Source organism: Ips typographus, linkage group LG13 (genome assembly GCF_016097725.1).
Source record: "Ips typographus isolate SLU linkage group LG13, UJ_Ityp_2.0, whole genome shotgun sequence".
Classification (NCBI taxonomy): domain Eukaryota; kingdom Metazoa; phylum Arthropoda; class Insecta; order Coleoptera; family Curculionidae; genus Ips; species Ips typographus.
In genome coordinates this window covers 1,420,597-1,440,395 of record NC_138434.1, presented here as the reverse complement: position 1 = coordinate 1,440,395, position 19,799 = coordinate 1,420,597, and the positions used below count along the sequence as shown (strand labels likewise).

The following is a 19,799-nucleotide window of genomic DNA, read 5'->3' as shown; positions in this document are numbered from 1 at the left end:
ACAACTGATTAGCATGACAATGAATTATTATGACAACCAAACGTAATTCTCATTACTGCATGTATAATGCGGTATAGTCAGTGTGATTGACTAACGGCTTAATTATAACGCAATTTTCCGATTTATACGCTGAATCAAGTTCGAAAATGCTGAAAAGTGGATCGTAATTCATTTTGAAAACGACCGGACGCGTTTCGACACGTCATCCGGAATTATTGTATACCGTTTAATAGGTTGGATCATGCAATTTTAAAGGAACTGTTAACTCGTCAAATCGAGACCGAAAAACCGGTTAAAGTGCAGCATAATTACCAAACTGTCGAGTAATAAAAAATGATTTAAATTAAACTTGTCTAGAAGAATGATTTTTCTGTTTAGGCAAACCTGATTGTTAATTCAACCAAAGACAATATAGGTCAGAGAAAGCTTAAAAAATACATCAACTTGGTGCGCTGCGGAGGTAAACTTTTACTAGTGGGGTTGAACTGGACCAAGGGGGGTGAATAATGAAGGAGGTCCGTTTAACCGCAGAATGGTATCCCTGGAGGTCCGTTATCACTTACGGTTTGACTAATTAATACGTCCGTTTTGACCCTCCGGTTTCTGGGAAAAATTTCCTAAAACCCAATTAGTGGAAACTTTAAAGTCCACCTTATTCCAAATTAGATTACTGGTATCGAAAGAGAGATGAATTTTTAATTTTTCAGTCAACATGAGATATACATACATTCTGTGGCTGGGTTTACCCGAGAGATTTAAATCTAAACAGTTGGGTTGGTCTAGCTTAGTGCTAAATCAACGTCAGACCTGACTTATTGATTGCGATTGTTTTGGGGGGTTTGCTCCCCCTTGAACCCCTCCAAAGGGTGGATTAATCTTTTTTTTTGTTTCAGGTCTTAGGATACGAATAGCGAATCTATTTTTAAAACTACTTACATGTGCTTTGTATATAATTCGGGTCATCACCGACCTGGATCCCACTTATGCAACGTGGTAAGGAAAAATATTTAGATTTTGTTCCCGAAGGGAAAAGGCGGGATCGCTTTCAAAACAGTCCGGCTTTTGCGAAAACGGTAACCGGGGGAAATTAAGCTCCAACCTCCCGGTTTTTTGAAGGAAAGTCGGTCTCTAGAGGTGGTGCACTTGGAGTATTAATTTCCATGTTTATAGTTTAGCAAAGTGTTCAGTGGGACTGTCGATATTGCCCTTTGACCTTAAGTCTTACATTTCAAATTCAGTTATTAATTAAGAAAGAAGTCGAGTTTTAGCTCGCATTTCTGGCGATTCTCGGCTAAGCTCTTATTACAACAGAAATCCAGAAAATTCGATTCGCCTTTTTCCCTGAAGGTTCATCCAAACCGCTTATTGTTCGCCTGTCTGGCAATTTTTGTGATTTAGTTATGGCTGTGTACCGGGCAACAAGACCGAATACATCTTGTCCGCCAACTTGACCGAGGAGAAGTTCCAGGAGAATCCCATCATCAATTGGGACGCCATCTTGTGGGTGAACCGCCCAATAGAACTGTGGGTGGTCCAGGTGGTTCTGGCCGTTATCAGTCTCGTCGAGTCTCTTCTGTTGACATATCTCGGGTATAAGGTAAGTTTCCAGAATTTACAGTTAACCAACTACTACTGGTTAAACGTGCATCAAACTATTCTTTCAAATTGGTTTTAGAGGCCTATGGCAATTTAAAACAGTTATGGGAAGGTTTAAGACACTTGTAGAGGCTTCTGGCACTTATTAGAATAAGCTTCTCATAAGCCTTGTAAAGACAATGGGATTTTCAAAATGGTTCTAGAGGCCTCTGGCAACTTAAAACAGTTATGGAAAGGGGCTGGCAGTTTAAAACACTTGTAGAAGGCTCTGGCACTTTATGGAGCAACCAGAGTGTGACGTCACAATGACGTAGTTTGACAAAACCGTAACTGAAACAACTGTCAAATTACGTCATCCTGACGTCACATTCGCGTTGTTTGCACCATAAAGGGTAAGAACAAACTGTATTTATATTATTACTTTCAAGTAAGGGTTTCCATTTTCCTGATTCTGGTTTTTATAAGGTTCTCAGTATCATTTAGAGATCTCTGGCGCTTTCTAAATGGTCCTAAAGGCAATTAAAAAGGAGGTTTAAGACACTCTGAAAAACTGTTTCTATTTTTCGGGTAAAAGCCGTTAATCTGTCAACCCTGACATTTATTGAACCGTCAAACTGACAATAACTGGTACTACCATGTTATAAAGCACATATTCTTATTCAATCTTTGTCTTAATGTGATGAGAGAAATATGTGACGCAACATCCAGAATGACAGAGGTTAGTTCCTGTGATTGGTCAAAAAAAGGCAGCTTTTAGCTTTTTTTTGACCAATCACTCACATAAAGAGGCTGAAAATAGTAACTCCGCAGGTGAGAAAAATTGTTTTGCATTTTCTAAAATGCTTTTGAAAGGGTTTTCCATTAAATTTTGCCAGCGTAAACTGGTCCGGGACCAAATTGTGCCACTTTATCTCTATTAAACTGGTTGTAATGCAAAACCCGGACCCAGATAAATTGAATGTCGTTTTATTGTTGCAGGGTAATATATGGCAGCAAGTTCTCTCGTTCCATTTCGTTCTAGAAATCCTGAACACGGTGCCGTTCACAGTTACGGTAAGTCTTTTGTAGTTTTAAAAACAATAGCCTTTCGGTGTCTGGGAGTGGAAAAGTAATGGAAAAAAACCCACCCATGTCCTCGTTATTATGGTCAATTAACCCAACAGGTGAATCAAAAAACACCCCCGCATCTATTTATTTGACATCGATTAATACCCACCCCCATTCCGGTATCTATGGAGGCAATGTAGGTTACTGCGGTGCTGGTCAGGGCGGCTATAAACAATTCACAGTGCATTTTTGCCCTGTACCGTATCGATTTTCTTTCTCAAAAAAAAACCCAACCAAAGAGAAAAATCTAAGATCCGGAAGTAAATATTGTCTAACCCCGAATCGGGTAAAATCATATAATCGATCCCTCCGTATTTGCTCTAAATAAATATTTAAGTTGTGAGTGTTTATTTGTACGTGGGAGATTGTTCCAACTGGTTCAAGGCAGTAACACAAAAATCCTTAATCTGGCGATTTGATTACAAATTAAAGAACGCCAGAAACGATTAAAACTAAATCCGCGCACCCTTTGTCGTTAATTACTCAATTAATCCGTTTTGAGAATTAGACACAGCACCGTAGAACGGCGCAATCAGATTCCAACCCTTCAGAATGATGTTCTTGTCTTAATTAACACGCGGCTACAACGGAAAGGGGGCTACAAAAGCCTCCCCGCTGTTCCGATATAATAAATTATTTGATAAACTCGACACAAATTGCTTCGAGGGGTGGATTTGAGAATGATGGTTAATTTTAAAGTGTCCCACTTTGCAAGTTTAATTTTATGAGGTATTTTCATTACTTTTTTTTTATTTTATATTAAAAATTTGGAAATACTCACTTAAGTCCAAAAAGAATAGAAAAACTATATTAAGTTCAAAAAGCCCGCCAGAATGTCTAATTCAAAACCAGTATATTGCCATACTGTTTAAATGACATTTTGATTGGCAATCGAATACGCCATAAGTTAACGGTAAAAGATTGCCTTGAAGCAGTATAGTCTGTCCACATAAAAAATATAAAAAATTTGAAAAAAAATCTTGATAACTGACGTCATGAATAAGTTATTACTACTTCATGCTCTTGGCAACGTTGTAATTGTAAGCTGCGGCTATGCCGCTAAGTATTTGCGCGTACTAGTGTATGTGTATCCTTCTCTATCAAACGTCATTGGAACGGTACAGCAATACTCTAGTTTTGAACCTAACCTAACCTCAATTGGGACGTCAAAATGTCAGCAAGTTTTTTATTTTGGTGGTTGAAATTTGAAAATTATTCAACTTTCCTATTTGTGGAATTAGTGTATTAGTTTGTGAATGGGTGGAACACCAACAGTGCTGGGATTTACGCAAATTCTGCACTAATGGAGTGTGATCAAAAAATTAGCTTGGTAGGTTGGTTTGTTATTATTCCAGACTTTGCTTAGTTCAATTAGTTTGAACCTTGAACTGTTTTACTTTTTTCACGCAGCAAATATCGATCTGTATTGTTTACTACTAAAAACTATAATAAAGATCGATTGGTTTTTTTTAATGGGTTTGATCCAGGTTACATGACCTTAATTGAAGGGCTTTATTATAATAACACTTTTTGTCACGAATTAACCCCTTCCAATAAGCTTTATGGGTTTTGCATGCGACCTTATTAAAACATTTGCTGAAGGGTTGACGTCATTTCTTTTTTTGTTCATGGTCTTATGGGTTTTTCAGATTTTTTACGCTCCCTTGAGGACGATGTTTATACCGGTATTTCTAAACTGTTGGCTGGCCAAACGTTCTTTAGAAAATATGTTTGTAAGTATGTTGAACAGCTTAAATCTGGTTTGCTTAACGGTTTTAACATCAGAACGACTTACATCGAGCAATGCAAAAATCGCAATCGGCACTATCGCAACAACTCACTATACTATCGGCAACGTTGATCTGTCTGGTGTTCACCAGCGTTTGTGGCATCCAACATTTCCAAAGAGCAGGGCATCGTCATCTAAACCTTTTCCAAGCCACTTACTACGTCGTAGTCACCTTTTCTACGGTCGGTTACGGTGATTTTGTACCGGACATTTGGCCTTCTCAGCTCTACATGGTGATCATGATCTGTGTGGCCCTTATAGTCCTACCCACTCAGGTATGTTCTTATTGATTAGGGTGATATTATTCTCACTCTGTGAAATCGTAGTTTGAGCAATTGGCCTTCACGTGGATGGAACGTCAAAAATTGGGCGGTTCCTATTCGTCACATCGCGCCCAATCCGAAAAGCACGTGGTGGTGTGCAGCACCAATCTGCACGCGGACACAATCATGGACTTCCTCAACGAGTTCTACGCCCATCCCTTGCTCCAGGACTACTATGTGGTACTGCTCTCCCCCATGGAGTTGGATACCACCATGAGGATGATTCTGCAGGTGCCGATATGGGCGCAACGCGTCATCTACATACAGGGTTCCTGTTTGAAGGACGGTGACTTGGTGAGGGCGCGCATGAGTGAAGCTGAAGCTTGTTTTATTTTAGCGGCTCGAAATTATGCCGACAAAACTGCTGCGGTAAGTTTTAAGTCACGCGAAATAACTGTCTAATCTAATAATTTCCAGGACGAGCACACGATATTGCGTAGCTGGGCGGTGAAAGACTTTGCCCCGAACGTAGCCCAATACGTGCAGATTTTTCGTCCGGAAAACAAGTTACACGTGAAGTTTGCCGAGTTTGTTGTCTGTGAAGACGAGTTCAAGTACGCCCTGCTCGCAAACAATTGCACTTGTCCCGGTGCCTCCACTCTCGTCACATTGTTGTTACACACTTCAAGAGGACAGTGAGTATTTCTTTTCCGATTAGTTTACTTCTTTTATTCGTTCTCTAGTTTTCACACAATAAAGTAACTAATAATGACAGGCTGTATCTTTTACCTTCTTAGAGTAAGTAAGTTTTGAATGGTTAAGTGAATATTTAGTGCTGAAACGGATTTCACATTTCCATTAAACTGTACAATAGACTTTTTTGAGATTAAAAACATCGGAATTGTTTGTAGAGAGGGTCAACAGTCACAGGAAGAATGGCACAGATTGTACGGGCGTTGTTCTGGCAACGAAATCTACCACATTATCCTAGGGGATAGTCGATTTTTTGGGGAATACGAAGGGAAAAGTTTTACCTACGCCAGTTTCCATTCACATAGAAAGTAAGTTGGAACTATTAATAAAATTTAAAATACATCTACCACTCAAATATAAATAAAATAAAGTTTGGTAATTTTAGTGAAATCCGTTGAAAAACAAGGAAGAATTATGAATTTTGTAATTTTACTTTTTTTTTATTTTGACTGTCTCTAGCGACGAAACCGTACCACTGACCAATCAACTTCTTTACGCCAATAAAAAGCTCATTTCATTGGCTATCCATTGACATATAAAAGCTTATACAAAGTGTAGCAAATGAGGTAGTTATTGACGATTGAACAAAAAATTGTACCAAAAAAGTCATGAAAAAATTAGTCAACTTTGACGCCCTCTAGTGGCCAAACCGTCCAACCTATTAAGCACAGTTGGGGTATTTTTATAAAGCTCATTTCATTGGCTGTCCATTTACGTATAAATCTCTACCAAAAATAGTGCAACTAAGCGAGTTTTTGAGGATTAAACAAGACTATGCACCAAAAAAGTGTTACAAAAATTGGTCAAACTTTACGCCCTCTAACGGCCAAATCGTCTAACCTATCAACGCAAATCGGGATATTTTTAGAAAGCTCATTTCATTGGCTGTCCATTGACGTATAAAACTCTACCAAAAAAAATGCAATTAAGCGAATTTTTGAGGATCAAACCAAAAAAGTCTTACAAAAATTGGTCAAATTTTACGCCCTCCAGCGGCCAAACCGTCAACCTATCAACCCAATTAGAGATATTTTTAGAAAGCTCATTTCATTGGCTGCCCATCTACATATAAAAGTATATACAAAGTGCTACAAATACTCGTGTTATTTACGGTTTAGTGACAGAGGGTGCACCACAAACATTTTTTTGACTGGTTAAAGGCTAATTTGATCTTGGAAAATTAGGAAAACACGGTCACGTGACTTACTTAGGTCAACCACGACGTAATGGATAGAAATTTTTTGAAAAACTCTTTTCAAATGACAATTTTCGTAAGGGTCAAATTTGCCTGAAACACCGCCGCTATCCTAATGGGTGTTGCGTTATGTTGGCCAGTTAGTGCAAGCGAAAATCGACCTTAATGATTCTATTTCTGCAGTTTTGCTACTGCCCTAGATGTGGCAATCATTGTGCTAGGTTTGTGCCAAATATCAGGGCCGTACTTGCTCGATTTAAAAAAAATCCTTTAAAGAAATTAGGAAGGAAAACATTTAGCTTTGGAACCCTCTGGCGGCCAAACGAAGCAACCTATCAACACAGTCGGCCATTATTTTCTATCCATTAACATATAATAGTCTATACAAGGTGTGTGACAATAAAGACAGTTTTCACTGAATTATTTCACTGTTATTTGGACAGTTACAGGGTGGTTCAATGAATGAAACTAAAAATGTTTGGGAGACCAAAAATATCAAATTTCACATAAAATGGTAAATATCTCAGAAACGGATACAGATAGGACTATGACATTAATGTAGAATGACATATTTTCTTATTTTTGATTAAAAAAGGTTTGTTAGAGTCTCCCAGTTGTAGTAATTCAGGAAGTTAGTGGGTATTGTCAGGCTAGGTTAGGTTAGGTTAGTTATTGGGAATTATTAGGAATTACTGGGCATTACAAGAAATTAGTGGGCATTTCTGGCATATTAGGAATTAGTGTACAAAATTTGAGTCAGCGGTTTACTGCACGGTTGGAACTCTTGGTTGTTTGTTACTGGAAGACAAAAAAATGCAACAAATGTATTTCCAGATATGGAGTGGCGTTAATCGGGGTGCGTCCGGCTGAACTACCCGAATTCTACGAGGACACCATTCTACTGAATCCGGGTCCCAGGCATATAATGAAAAAAAGTGACACTTGTTACTACTTTAGCATTACCAAGGAGGAGAACTCGTCGTTCAGCGTGACGAACCCCAACAGTGCGCCCGAGGCCCCCGTCGGGGACAAGGGCGGCGGCGGCGAGGTGAAGGAGGAAACTAAACCGCACGGATTACAATTTAAAGATGGTACCAAACCCCCTCAGCTTATACTGCAAGTGCCTACGTGTGTCAGTGAGTGTTGGTATCACCGCATGTTTTTTGGCCTTCCACTTTTCGTTTGCTTTCTTGGTTCTTACAGGAAAATACAGAAAAATCAAACAACTGACTATTTACGAATGTAGGGAACAACCTTATTCTCTATTCGATGTAAGTCACGTGATTATTTTTACGACTACGAGACGTCGAATTGAAACTTGAAGGTTACACGTGGTTCAAACAGCATGATTGCAATGACGTGACCGTTTTAACGATTAATTGGAATTGCTGAGGGTCATGTGACTATTTTCAAGTGTCGAATGGATTCAAAAAGGTCACGTGACTCTTCCAGTCTTCCTAAAGTTCAAATAGCATGATTGCTGTTACCTGACTATAGTTAAGGTCAAAATGTTGCTCTAAAAGCCACACGTGATCATTTTTACGACTATTTTCAAGCGTCCAATGGAATCTTAAAGATCAATCAACTCTTCTTATGGTTCGAATAGTCTAAATGTTGTGCTGAAGGTCACGTGACCATTTTTGCGACCAAACAAAATCTCTGTAGGTCAAATTTGATTTTAAATATTTCACATAATTATAAAACGTTCTAAAAACTTTCAGAACAACCTAGGAGCTTGAAACCACTTACCAAATAATCTAAAAGCTTCCAGATAGTTCTAAAATAATCTATAAACTCCTAGAAACTTTTAAAATCTCCCCGAGAGTTTTAGAACAATCTATGAGCTCCCAAAAGCTTCTAGAATATTTTAGAAACTCTTAGATAATATTGGAACTGTCTAACAGGCTTCCAGAACAGACTAGAATATTTAAATTACTGTCAAAAGAATCTAGAAGCTTCCAGATAATTATAATACAACTTTTTTTACAACTTTTTATTTTTATTCACTTACACTCACTACTCCACTGTGTGCATATGGACTACTACTTTTCGATGGAATTATAATACAGTCTACAAGCTTTCAGATACTTCTAAGAACTTTCAAAAAGTTCTAGGAGAATCTAGAAGCTTCCAAATAGTCCTAAAGCAGTCGAAAAATATATCAAGACCTATCCAAAGAGACTAGCAGCTTTCAAAACTGTCTATAAGCTTCCACAACCTTCTAAAAGCTCCAAAAAAGTCTTAGAAACTTTTAAATGCTCCCAAAACAGTCGAAATGCATTTCAAAAGGTAGCCAAATCAATTAGAAGCTTTCAAAACTGTCCAGAAACTGCCAAAAGCTTCTAAGACATTTTAGATACTTCCAAATAATTCTTCAACAATCTAAAAGCTTCTAGAACAATCTATGAGCTCCCAAAGCAGTCCAAAAGTTTTTCAAATAAGCAGGAAGCTTTTAAAACTACCTAGAAGCTTCCAGAACTTTCTAGCAATTTCCCAAAAGCTTCTAGCATATTCTAGAAACTCTCAGATAATTTTGAAACTATCTGAAGGGCTCTAGAAGCTTTAAATTGCTCTCAAAAGAATCTAGGAGCTTTCAGATAATTATAATTCACTCTTTCATGTAAGACCAGACATCATTTGTGAGGCGCGTTTTGTAGGCCTTGACACGCTGAATCAAATGACGTAATAATATACAGGGTGTCCCATTTAAAATTTTCAATACAACAGAATTTGAACGCATTGATGCCATTTTTCAAGTAAGTTCTTCAGAAATTCACCGTAAATTTCGTTTTTAAGTTACAAGTTTCATTTTTTTACACAATATAGCTTAAAGTGCTTAAAATATTGTGTAAAATGTTCATAAATCACTGTAATTGCTAGTAAACTACTGTCACATATGTCATAACTGTCAAAGTAAACGAGTAAACTGAAACTATTTTGGTAATAAAGTGACAAATTTTATTAAGAATGTTTTGGGTTGTGTAGGTGGATTTTTGATTAAAAAAAAAGATGCTCTGTTGCCAGACTTCGTTAGTTCTATAAGTAAGTGAAATATATTTTTGGATTTAATTTCTTCATCAGTTATTATATCATAGTACGTAGTTAAATCAAGTGAATCGAGCAGCGTTGCCGCATTTCATCGTATTACGCTAGTTTAGTTGATAGGAGCTTTAAATGTTTTTTGACAACACACAAGTTTGGGTATTTATCACGCTGTTCATTACTTATCAGTGTTTTTGGTTTAAGGCTCTTACAGTTAGTTTTTTTTTTAAATTTCTTGACAAATTTAAACTCCGCAGCCACTAGTCCTTTGAGCGACTCGAAACAGTGCCTAAAAGAGTCTACGGGTTCGATATCAGTGGATATATCGGTGACGGGGAATCACCTGGAAATACCTCGGGACAATATGAACCTACTCTGTCCGGAAGCGATAAATCAAAGGAGGAACTCGAGGAGACCGAGCATACTGCCGGTAGGATGATGCGATATTGCCTTGTTGGTTTTCTAAGTGAACAATTTAGGTGCCTGACATGTTTACGGGGAGCAGTTTGAACATCAGTTGTACGCCAGAAGTGGACGCGGACGAGGGGGATGAAAGCGAGGACGAACTGGACGATGACGTCCCCTGGCGGTCGCCAAGTGAAAAAATTGCGTAAGTTTGGTGTGCGAACTGTCATTTTCAATTAAACACACACCCATAATATCATAAATGCATGACTGGACCTTCCCTCTCTCTCTTTTATGTAATTTTTTTATGCACGTAGCCAGTTTTCGGACTGAGGCGTTAGAATGTGGCTTGTTTTACATTATTAATAATTTTAGTCACTTTTCATTCTATTATAGTCCTTAAAATCACTAAAATGTTCGCATTCGTGCACATTATACTTTAGTAGCTGCAACATCGATAATATCTTTATTTAATTAATTTAACGTAAAGATATCGTTGATGTTGTGCCCCAGCTAGAAAAACGATTCTCTTAATTAGCCACTCTGTCCGACCCTCGCACTATTCCTCTAGGTCTAGTCTTTCCGACGATTCTTTGGACTTCGACCGACCTGCATGGCATGATGAATGTCTTAGGTAAGTCCCTCAATTTTCTTTTCGAACCTCCCTTATTTTCTGGTTCAAAACCCGCATGCCACCTACATTTAATATACAATTTATAACTACCACACCCGAGTGGTGTTTTCCTAGAGTTTTTAACACTGCCACACTGAATGGTTAGGCCTATTTTGTGACCGAATTGATGATAACTCAAAAGAATACATTTTCACAGCATAGTAAAGGGCTTCCCGCCGGTATCACCCTATATAGGTGTCAGCCCTACGCTCTGCTACTTATTAAAGCAGAAAAAACCACTGTGTTGTCTGCAGCTTGCTCAAGTTTGCGAACATTGCAATTACCGGTAAGTGGACGGCTCATTAGGATTCACAGTTTAGTAATGGTAACATACGCGCTTGGACTATACTACTTTGCTTACGTCACCACGTGACAAGTATTTATTGAAATGTACAGCAGTCATGTGACTGTAGACAATGCAATAGTCCGAGAGTTTATGTACAGGGTTATTGGTTACATTTTTTTTTGCTCTTATCCTTCTCTCATCAACTATTAAATGTCAACTACGTATAGTCCACGACTTGAAGGTTTTGCAGGATTTACTTTTTAATATACCGGGTGGATCAAAAAAGCTGTATGACACAAAGTTTGGTTTTTTTAAATGAATACACCCCATATTTGATATTCTGACTGTTATTTGCAATTTTTTCCATAATGTTGTATATCTTACATGAACTGCTTGCTGTTCCTGAGATATTGAGCAAAAACTGCAAAAAACGGGAGTCAACTTTGACGCCCTCCAGCGACTAAACGGGGCAACTTAACCGTGCTCGCTCAACGTCACGTGATAGCCCCATTCATTAGCTTTCTTTTGTTATACGGTGGTTTTATACAGGGTGTTTCAAATAAGCGAGTTATGAACGATTTTCTGGAAAAGTGCACCAAAATTTTGCTCAAATTGGGAATTTCTGTTTTCGAGAAGGGTAGTCAAAGTAAGGCTGCTAGAGCAAAAACAATTGAATATCGATACAAACATTTTACATCAAATAGGCCTAGAATTTGACGTGGATTCCAAAAATTGGTCACCCCGTTTGAAAAAATATAAATTTGGTTTGTTGCAGATCAGATTACAGAGTGGTTTAATATACTAATTTGTAGCCATTGAAATTCTCTTTTGACCACCCTGTATAACGTTTTTACCTGAAAAGTCGAATAACTTAGTATTTACTGTTTAAACTGAGTTGTTTGCTGTAAAGTTTGCATTTGACCGTTTTCACTTTGACAGCCCATAAGTCTGTTATTTTGTCAGTTACAATGGTGGTTCATTCAAATTTGTAGCCCATGAAATTGTCGATTGATTTTATAAATAATAGTGAAAGTTCAAGAGATAAGGATAAGAGCAAATGTAACGAATCACCCTGTACAGTCAGTGAATTTGGTATTGAAACATAGGAACGCGAGGGAATACCAGTGGCAAAACAAGACGATAATCCTGGCCGCCGATTTTGCCTCGAACGGTATCTACAATTTTATTATTCCCCTAAGGGCGCATTTCCGGACTAAAAACTCCCTAAATCCGATCATTTTGTTGTTGGAACGACGGCCCGACATTGCCTTTTTGGACTCGATCTCTTACTTTCCCCTTATTTACTGGATGTTAGGCTCAATTGATTGGTAAGCTTTAAAAGAAAATTGAACGATGAGGTGATTTAAGCGGATTGTACAGTTTGGATGACCTACTAAGAGCTGGCATCAATTTAGCCGAAAACGTCGTGGTGGTGAATAAGGAGTTATCCAATTCGGCAGAAGAGGATTCTCTGTCAGACTGCAACACCATTGTGGCTGTTCAAACTATGTTTAAGTACGCATTTTGAATTTTAGAGTGGAAATTTGTTGTTTCATCTAGATGTTATTTAATAGGTTCTTCCCTAGCATCAAAAGCATTACAGAACTGTCCCAATCAAGCAACATGAGGTTTATGCAGTTTAGGGCGCATGACAAGTACGCCCTACATTTGTCCAAAATGGAAAAGGTATGCGTTTTTTTGTTCCATTTAAATTGCTTCAACCGTGTCCCATTTAAACCTGTATTAATTACACCCTTCACAGCTATCCAAAGACAGCTTGGCAGTGGAACAATTACAGCAAAAAACAGTTAAGCCCCTATTCAGAATTGTACAGGCGGTGCTACCAAGTACCAAACGTTGGGTGCTTGGTACCATAGCCTTTTTGATGTGACCAAGTGAACAGTGTTGCCGTTCACATTTAGCAACACTCTCGTTTCCGTTGGGCGTTAGTTGTAACTAAACTTTTCCAGAGGGAAAAAGAGCGGGGGAGTCACATCTCCTACATGTTTCGGTTGCCGTTCGCTGCGGGTAGCGTATTCAGCGCCAGCATGTTGGACACGTTACTTTACCAAGCGTTCGTCAAGGACTACGTCATCACTTTTGTACGACTGTTATTGGGGATCGATCAAGCTCCCGGTTCCGGTTTCCTAACTTCAGTAAGTCAGTACACTTTAACTACCAAATATAGTGTTTGTTCTCCTAGATGCGTATTGGAAAAGAAGACATGTGGATCAGAACGTACGGCAGACTGTACCAGAAACTGTGTTCCACGACCTGCGAGATTCCTATAGGAATTTACAGGACTCAGGACACTTCCCTGACTGATACGTCACATGTGAGTATGCCTTCGTCGACTTGGTCGAGCTGCGTACGTGTGCCATCGGTGAGTAAAAATGGTGAACAACTATTTTTTTTTATGTGAATTGATGGCCACACTGAATGAATTTATGGCACTTTTACCGTTAAAACCTAATCGAGTACTGTTCAAAACTCGCTTGGGTTACTTTATTTTTTTCTTATTCTAATGTCACTAATGTATTTTGCTTCTGTGGTACTACAAGCACCGGATTGAGGAAACGACAGTGGCGGCTCTATAATTCCAGTGTTCACATTTTACGATAAGTGTTCCACCGATTGCACACGTTATATTTATGGCTAAAAAATAAAATTGGTATGTAATCTCTGTATACCTTAATCCAAAAGGTTGCCGAATTTACGGAGTAATAACCAGTGATGTTAGTCGTATTTTACCGGTAATTTACAATTTTTTTATGACCATTTATTACTGCTTCGATTCGGTGCTTCCTTCGAAACAAAAGAAGCAAAAGAGAAATGTTTCTCCTAAGATTTTTGGTGGAATGGGTTGGGTGCATTAATCATGTGGGGATATTTTTGTAACTCTTGAAATCTGCTCTACCTTTTGTTTTCTATGACATGAAATGAGAATTAAAAATGGTAATAAAAATTGGTAAATTACGGTGGTAATTTACGAAAAATATAAAATACGGTAATTTCACATCACTGGAACACTATGATATTACGCCGTACAGACTTCGATGAACAGACTAATAAAATCATCTCCAAAGCTGTTTTCTAAAACATTTCTTTTATGTATTGTATTGTTATTGCTAAAAAGCATGCGGTTCTGCACTTTTACACTCAAATAAAGCCGTAAACACCCGAAATTGCACGCGTCAAGGTAAGAGGAGATTCAATTGCATGTAATCTAGACGTAGCGATAAGAAAATGATTATGGCTTTGTTTGGCTTTTTCATCTTATCAAAAGTACATTTATTAACGTTTTTTTTTATATTTAAATGGTAACGATACATTTAAAAATAGTTTTCACCAACAAACCTTTCAACTGAACGATTAATTAGCACATTTAAATCTTAACGTACGTCCCGTATTCACCAAGTGTCAAGAAAAATATAATTTTTGTCTCTGGAGTCTAGTTAGATGAAAACTTCAAATTATTCACCAAGTGTCCTACAAAGAGTAGGATACTTGTGTCAGTGTTTCATGTGACGTCATTTAACGGTTGCTCACGTGGTATCAGGGGGAATGTCAGTTACAAAGTTTATCTCTCTCTCTCTCTCTCTTTGTCTAGAAGCGATGATTTGCAATAGTTTTCTTTTTGAACTTGCTTTTGACAACACATTCATCTAAAAGGGATATTGATTGAATTTGTATATATTTTTAGTTTTTAAAGAAAAAGTTTTTAAATAAGTACATACGTGCTTTATTCGCCAAGTGTCAAGAAAATTATAATATTTTGTCTTGTCTCTAGATAACGGGTGTTCAATAATTGTTTTGGTCCAATAAAAGTTTATTTCTCTCTCTCTCTCTTTGTCTAGAAGCGATGATTTGCAATAGTTTTCTTTTTGAACTTGCTTTTGACAACACATTCATCTAAAAGGGATATTGATTGAATTTGTATATATTTTTAGTTTTTAAAGAAAAAGTTTTTAAATAAGTACATACGTGCTTTATTCGCCAAGTGTCAAGAAAATTATAATATTTTGTCTTGTCTCTAGATAACGGGTGTTCAATAATTGTTTTGGTCCAATAAAAGTTTATTTCTCTCTCTCTCTCTTTGTCTAGGAGCATTGATTTGCAATGGTTCTCATTTTTTAACCAACTTTACAATACAATCATCTAAGAGGGTTATTTATTGAATTTTGATCATCTTAGTATAGTTTGTTTTTAGTTTTAAAAGGAAACATTAGGTACAAAAGTTGTAATAACAGCGTGTGAGAAAAAGAGCGCAATAGCCCGCAACTATGTAGTTTAAAACGTCAAATTCACTGATGACGTGCCACGGCCGAATTAATGCCGACGACTATACATACGCGTAAATAACACCAAAGTAGGCATGTGTTGACGTCACAATGACGTATTTTAACAAAACCGTATATTTACCAACTGTCAAATTACGTCATCGTGACGTCAAATTTGCCCAGCACCCTTGATGAAACGTCAAAATGATACAAGCACAGCCTACTTTACCATTAATACTCACGAAACGGCATGTTAGACGTTTTTTTTAGTCGGGAAAGGCAAAAAATGCAATTGTTTTAGGTATTGCAAATGTCAAATAAAATCACATTGTATATCAAAAAAAAAGGGAACAATATACAGGGTGTCACATGTGAATTTTCTAAAACTAGAAATAAAGCTTGTAATGGGGTGGTCTAAATTCAATCAATAATCCTCTCTGTACCCTGTGTAGGGTATTCACATTTTCGGTTAATATACACAGTGTCACAACTTAATTCAGACACTCTGTATAATATTTAGTGGGCTGTGGTAGTGCACGTAATAGTTGCATATATTTATGATAATAGCTGGACGAGGATTTGGGCCCGGACAGAGTGGGGGTAACGTACCGACCGAAAGAAGGGACAAACTGCCTCGGTTGTACTAACAGGCGTAGCTCCATGGTAAGCGTCGGAATTTTTGTTCTTTTTTTCTGAAAATAATTGTTACATAACCTCAACCACCTGAGTATACACGTGGTTTCAGTACTCCATCAATATGGCGGACGAAGCCAAAGACAACCACAACCAACAAATCGAACGGGCCGAGATTGCCAATTTAGTCCGATCGCGTATGGAAAGCTTAAATCTGCCCACCATCGACTACAATGACGTCAGTGAGAAACGGAGCAGCCTATCTTACGTCATAATCAACCCAAGCTGTGATCTGAAGCTGGAAGAAGGGGACGTAATGTGAGTTTACTTCGACTGTGGTTAAACGTCACTTAGTTGCGGTTCATACAGTTACTTGGTGCGGCCCAGTCCGTTTTCCGCCCAGAAAACCTTCGAAAGGCACAACAGTCGGCGTAAATCCAACATCAGCTTTTGTTCTCAAAATTTACTGCAACAAATGGGCAGTAACACCCAGTTGGGTGGAAGTCGTCGAGGTTCCGGGCTTGGCCTGAGCGGCTATCAAGCTCCAAGACCTCCGCCTTTAGTTACCACCAAATCGAATTCCTTGTCACTACCCGACTCCCCTACTGTAGCCACTCATCAGAGAGGACGATCCAATTCGCTGAGAGTCATCGATGATATTTTACTCAGAAGGTTAGTACCGAGAGTATTATAAATGTGGAGTGAAAGTCAGAGTTGGCCAGTCAATGTTGCCAGGGTTCCCGTTAAAACGGTATTAATTCCAAAAATGTGCTTAAAAGAGTCATTTTCTCACTCCAAGTGGGTTTAACAGGCAATTTTGTCCCTGACTGTCCTTTCAAACTGTGTTTCTGGCAGTTGAAATTATGACACCGTTTTTCTCCCAGACTGTATCAAATTTTGTAGTGTTTTTTTAGGTTATTAGATAGGAAATTTAATGAGAATTCCAAAAATGTGCTTAAAATAGTAATTTTCTTACCCCAAGTGAGTGTTACAGGCGATTTTGTCCCTGAGTGTCCTTTTAAATTGGGTTTCTGGCAGTTCAAATTTTGACGTCGCTTTTCTATGTGACTGTACCAAATTTTGTTGTGTTTTTTTAGGTTATAGAATAGGAAATTTAATGAGGATTCCAAAAATGGGCTTAAAACAGTCATTTTGTCACTCTGTGGGTTATTGCCTAGTTAAATTATCCTCTAAAACCAAATTTGTCTAAAATATGCAAGAATTTAAGTTTTTGAAACGAAACGTCTTTTTGAGATTTTTTTGACAGTTATTTTAACGATTATCACGTGACCGTTTAGGTAAAGATTGTTTTAAAATCACGTGACAACTGTCATTAACGTCAAAAATGTCAAACTGCGCTCAAAAGTTGGAACAAGCAGCGTTTAGAAAAGTTGTCGTGTAGTATTTGATTTAAAACGTGTTTCTGAGAATCATGACAGTGGTCACGTGACTGCCTAGCTAAATTCTCTTCTAAAACCACGTGATATCTGTCACGAATGTTAAAACTGTTAAAAAATCATTAAAAAAATTAATTTTGTTTTCTTTACGTACTTAAATTTGGCTTGGCAACACTGGTTGGCGTTGCCATTTCTACAATTTCCCTTTACAGTTGCCTGGTTTATATTGAAAATAATTCACAAAAGCTGTCAATTTTGAGTTAACGTGACGTTTTTTGAACTGTCCGACCCCAAATTAGTCGAAAACCAGTATAATCTTGAGTTCTTAACATTTTGAGAAGAACCTAAATTAACCCGTTTGACAGAAGAGTGAATCAGATAAACAACATTTTTTTGGTCAGTTTTCACGTTTTTTTTGGAATCCCCGATCCTGAATTAGTATAAAATGAGTACAATCTAGATTTTTACAAAATTTTTAGCTCAATTTTGGATTTATTTGGCCACTTGTTAGGAAATGTACAATTTTTCAATTTCGAAAAGGTCCAATTCGTTGCGCCAAGGCTTACCAAACATAGGCAACCCGAAAAGGAAAAGCAGCTTGGAGGACATCGGACTTTCGCACTTTTCCACTTCCTTCCAGAACCCAATCAAAATCGCCCTTAACGACAGCATAGGCCTCGAGGTAACCCCGCCCGAAGAGGACAGCCCCCCCATCATTTCGAGCAACACCGCCTTAGTGGTCAGTCCACCAATGTTGGGCGGGGCTAAGCACAACGCGAGCACTTTAAGCTTGCAATCGATAGGGGGCGTGCCTGGTATAGGTGAGTTGTACGATCAAACAAGACAGTGTTGCCAAATTAAAATCAGGCTTGACCACGCCCTCGTTTATGGAACCGATGACGTCGTCGTCTCAGGCGGCGTTGCCTACGTCATCGACGGATCCCCAACAATTGCAAGGGACCATAGTATGATACAACCTAATGTGGGGGAAACGAAACAGCTTGAGGAAAAAATGGCTGTAAGTGACCTCCACCTGGTTTTTTATTTGAGGTTAGTTTGGAGGTAATTCGCTCAATAGTGTATTAAGGGTCTTTTATGGGGTTGCATAACCGTCATATATTTTCGAATAAGCATAGACTGAACTTGTTCCATTAGCGTAAAAAACATGTTTAGGGAGCCCTAATAGCTAACGTTTAGCTGTCTTTTGAATTTAGAGGTGATACTTATATAAATCTTATATGTAGTTAGTTTAGATAGGCAACCGTCCAGTACCTACAAGACACGTGTCCTTAGCATCAGTCAAACTTAACTTGTTATCGCAGCTCTCTGATTATAACCGCTATTGCCAACTTTGTGTGTTTTCGATTTTATCGGGACCATTTTAATAATAATAATAATTGACAGGGGCAATATACAGAGCAGTATATGTTGAGAAAATGTGTAAATATTCTGTTTAGTTTTTGCTTAAGTAGTTTTAAGACTGTAACGTGGTCCAATTAACGTTTCTAGATAAATTACCTTAAAAACATATCTATCTCTATAAGCGAAATATATTTTTCTAGAATAGACCAAAGAGCAACTAAAATCACGGAACGACCAAGAAAACGCTTTGGTACTATTGCTTTATAAACTGTGTACATACTATCCGAGATTGTTTTGTTGTCTTTGTTTCGGCTAGTTACTTATCAACGACCAAAAATGACGTAGGCGATTCATTAATCTAGCTACTTATTGTACATAACCTTTACGTAGGCAACGTGCGATACTCTAAATACTGTAGACGTTGTTTATCAAAGTATTCTAAACAAAAGAGAGAATGAACAACAATTTAGCAATAGCAGGAATTCAAGATAATAACGCAAAACTACTTTATATTCTATCTAGATTATAATAGAAAGTTTCAAAATTGTTTACTTTGTAAGCTTTATAACGAGTTTTATACGTAAACTAATTATTGTACGTGTTTGCGAGATTATTATGCAATTTATTCGCTGTGCCACAATGATTTATCCATATCACTCTACAGAGTGGTCTTAATTAAATTTTTCTTAAAAATAAATGTCGAGTTTGAGAAAAATAAAACCAAGACCACTCTGTATACAATTTTTAAATGTTACAATGAACATGCACACTTTTATCGTTTTTATTGTCTTTACACTCATATGTCACACTGTTGTCATATTTTTCTGGTTTTTTAAAATTTAAGACACTTAAGCTTTGTTGATTGATGAATAAAATAAAGATTATTCATTTTTTTTTGTTTTTTTTTACTACCTACAGGACAAAAGTGTCCAAACTGGAGCCCATATAGGTATTATTTCGTTCAAAAGTGGTATAATCTATACGAAGTCAGTTGAAACAACTGAAAACACCAAAATAG

The 19,799-nt window shown here is 37.7% G+C and overlaps 1 protein-coding gene across 20 annotated transcripts in view; it reads left to right on the top strand.

Annotated features, from left to right (window-relative positions):
• Positions 1–19,674, top strand: part of SLO2 (slowpoke 2) — a 31,965-nt gene extending 12,291 nt beyond the window's left edge. For 6 of the 20 annotated variants that reach the window (XM_081991393.1, XM_081991390.1, XM_081991391.1 and 3 more), the window contains 24 exons: positions 894–993; positions 1,399–1,597; positions 2,575–2,649; positions 4,353–4,436; positions 4,489–4,767; positions 4,819–5,184; positions 5,233–5,450; positions 5,667–5,816; positions 7,538–7,839; positions 10,003–10,175; positions 10,225–10,355; positions 10,689–10,784; positions 10,981–11,109; positions 12,216–12,437; positions 12,490–12,624; positions 12,684–12,795; positions 12,872–12,916; positions 13,080–13,265; positions 13,313–13,492; positions 15,957–16,052; positions 16,135–16,340; positions 16,392–16,694; positions 17,960–18,240; positions 18,287–19,674. In XM_081991393.1, coding sequence (XP_081847519.1) covers positions 894–993; positions 1,399–1,597; positions 2,575–2,649; positions 4,353–4,436; positions 4,489–4,767; positions 4,819–5,184; positions 5,233–5,450; positions 5,667–5,816; positions 7,538–7,839; positions 10,003–10,175; positions 10,225–10,355; positions 10,689–10,784; positions 10,981–11,109; positions 12,216–12,437; positions 12,490–12,624; positions 12,684–12,795; positions 12,872–12,916; positions 13,080–13,265; positions 13,313–13,492; positions 15,957–16,052; positions 16,135–16,340; positions 16,392–16,694; positions 17,960–18,240; positions 18,287–18,390 — 4,172 coding nt within the window. In that variant the 3' untranslated portion in view covers positions 18,391–19,674. Of the gene's footprint in view, positions 1–893; positions 994–1,398; positions 1,598–2,574; positions 2,650–3,874; positions 4,034–4,352; positions 4,437–4,488; positions 4,768–4,818; positions 5,185–5,232; positions 5,451–5,666; positions 5,817–7,537; positions 7,840–10,002; positions 10,176–10,224; positions 10,356–10,688; positions 10,785–10,980; positions 11,110–12,215; positions 12,438–12,489; positions 12,625–12,683; positions 12,796–12,871; positions 12,917–13,079; positions 13,266–13,312; positions 13,493–15,956; positions 16,053–16,134; positions 16,341–16,391; positions 16,695–17,959; positions 18,241–18,286 lie in introns of those variants that run through there. The other 14 variants (XM_081991395.1, XM_081991394.1, XM_081991409.1 and 11 more) reach the window with 10 other exon arrangements.
• Positions 19,675–19,799: the final 125 nt, after the last annotated feature.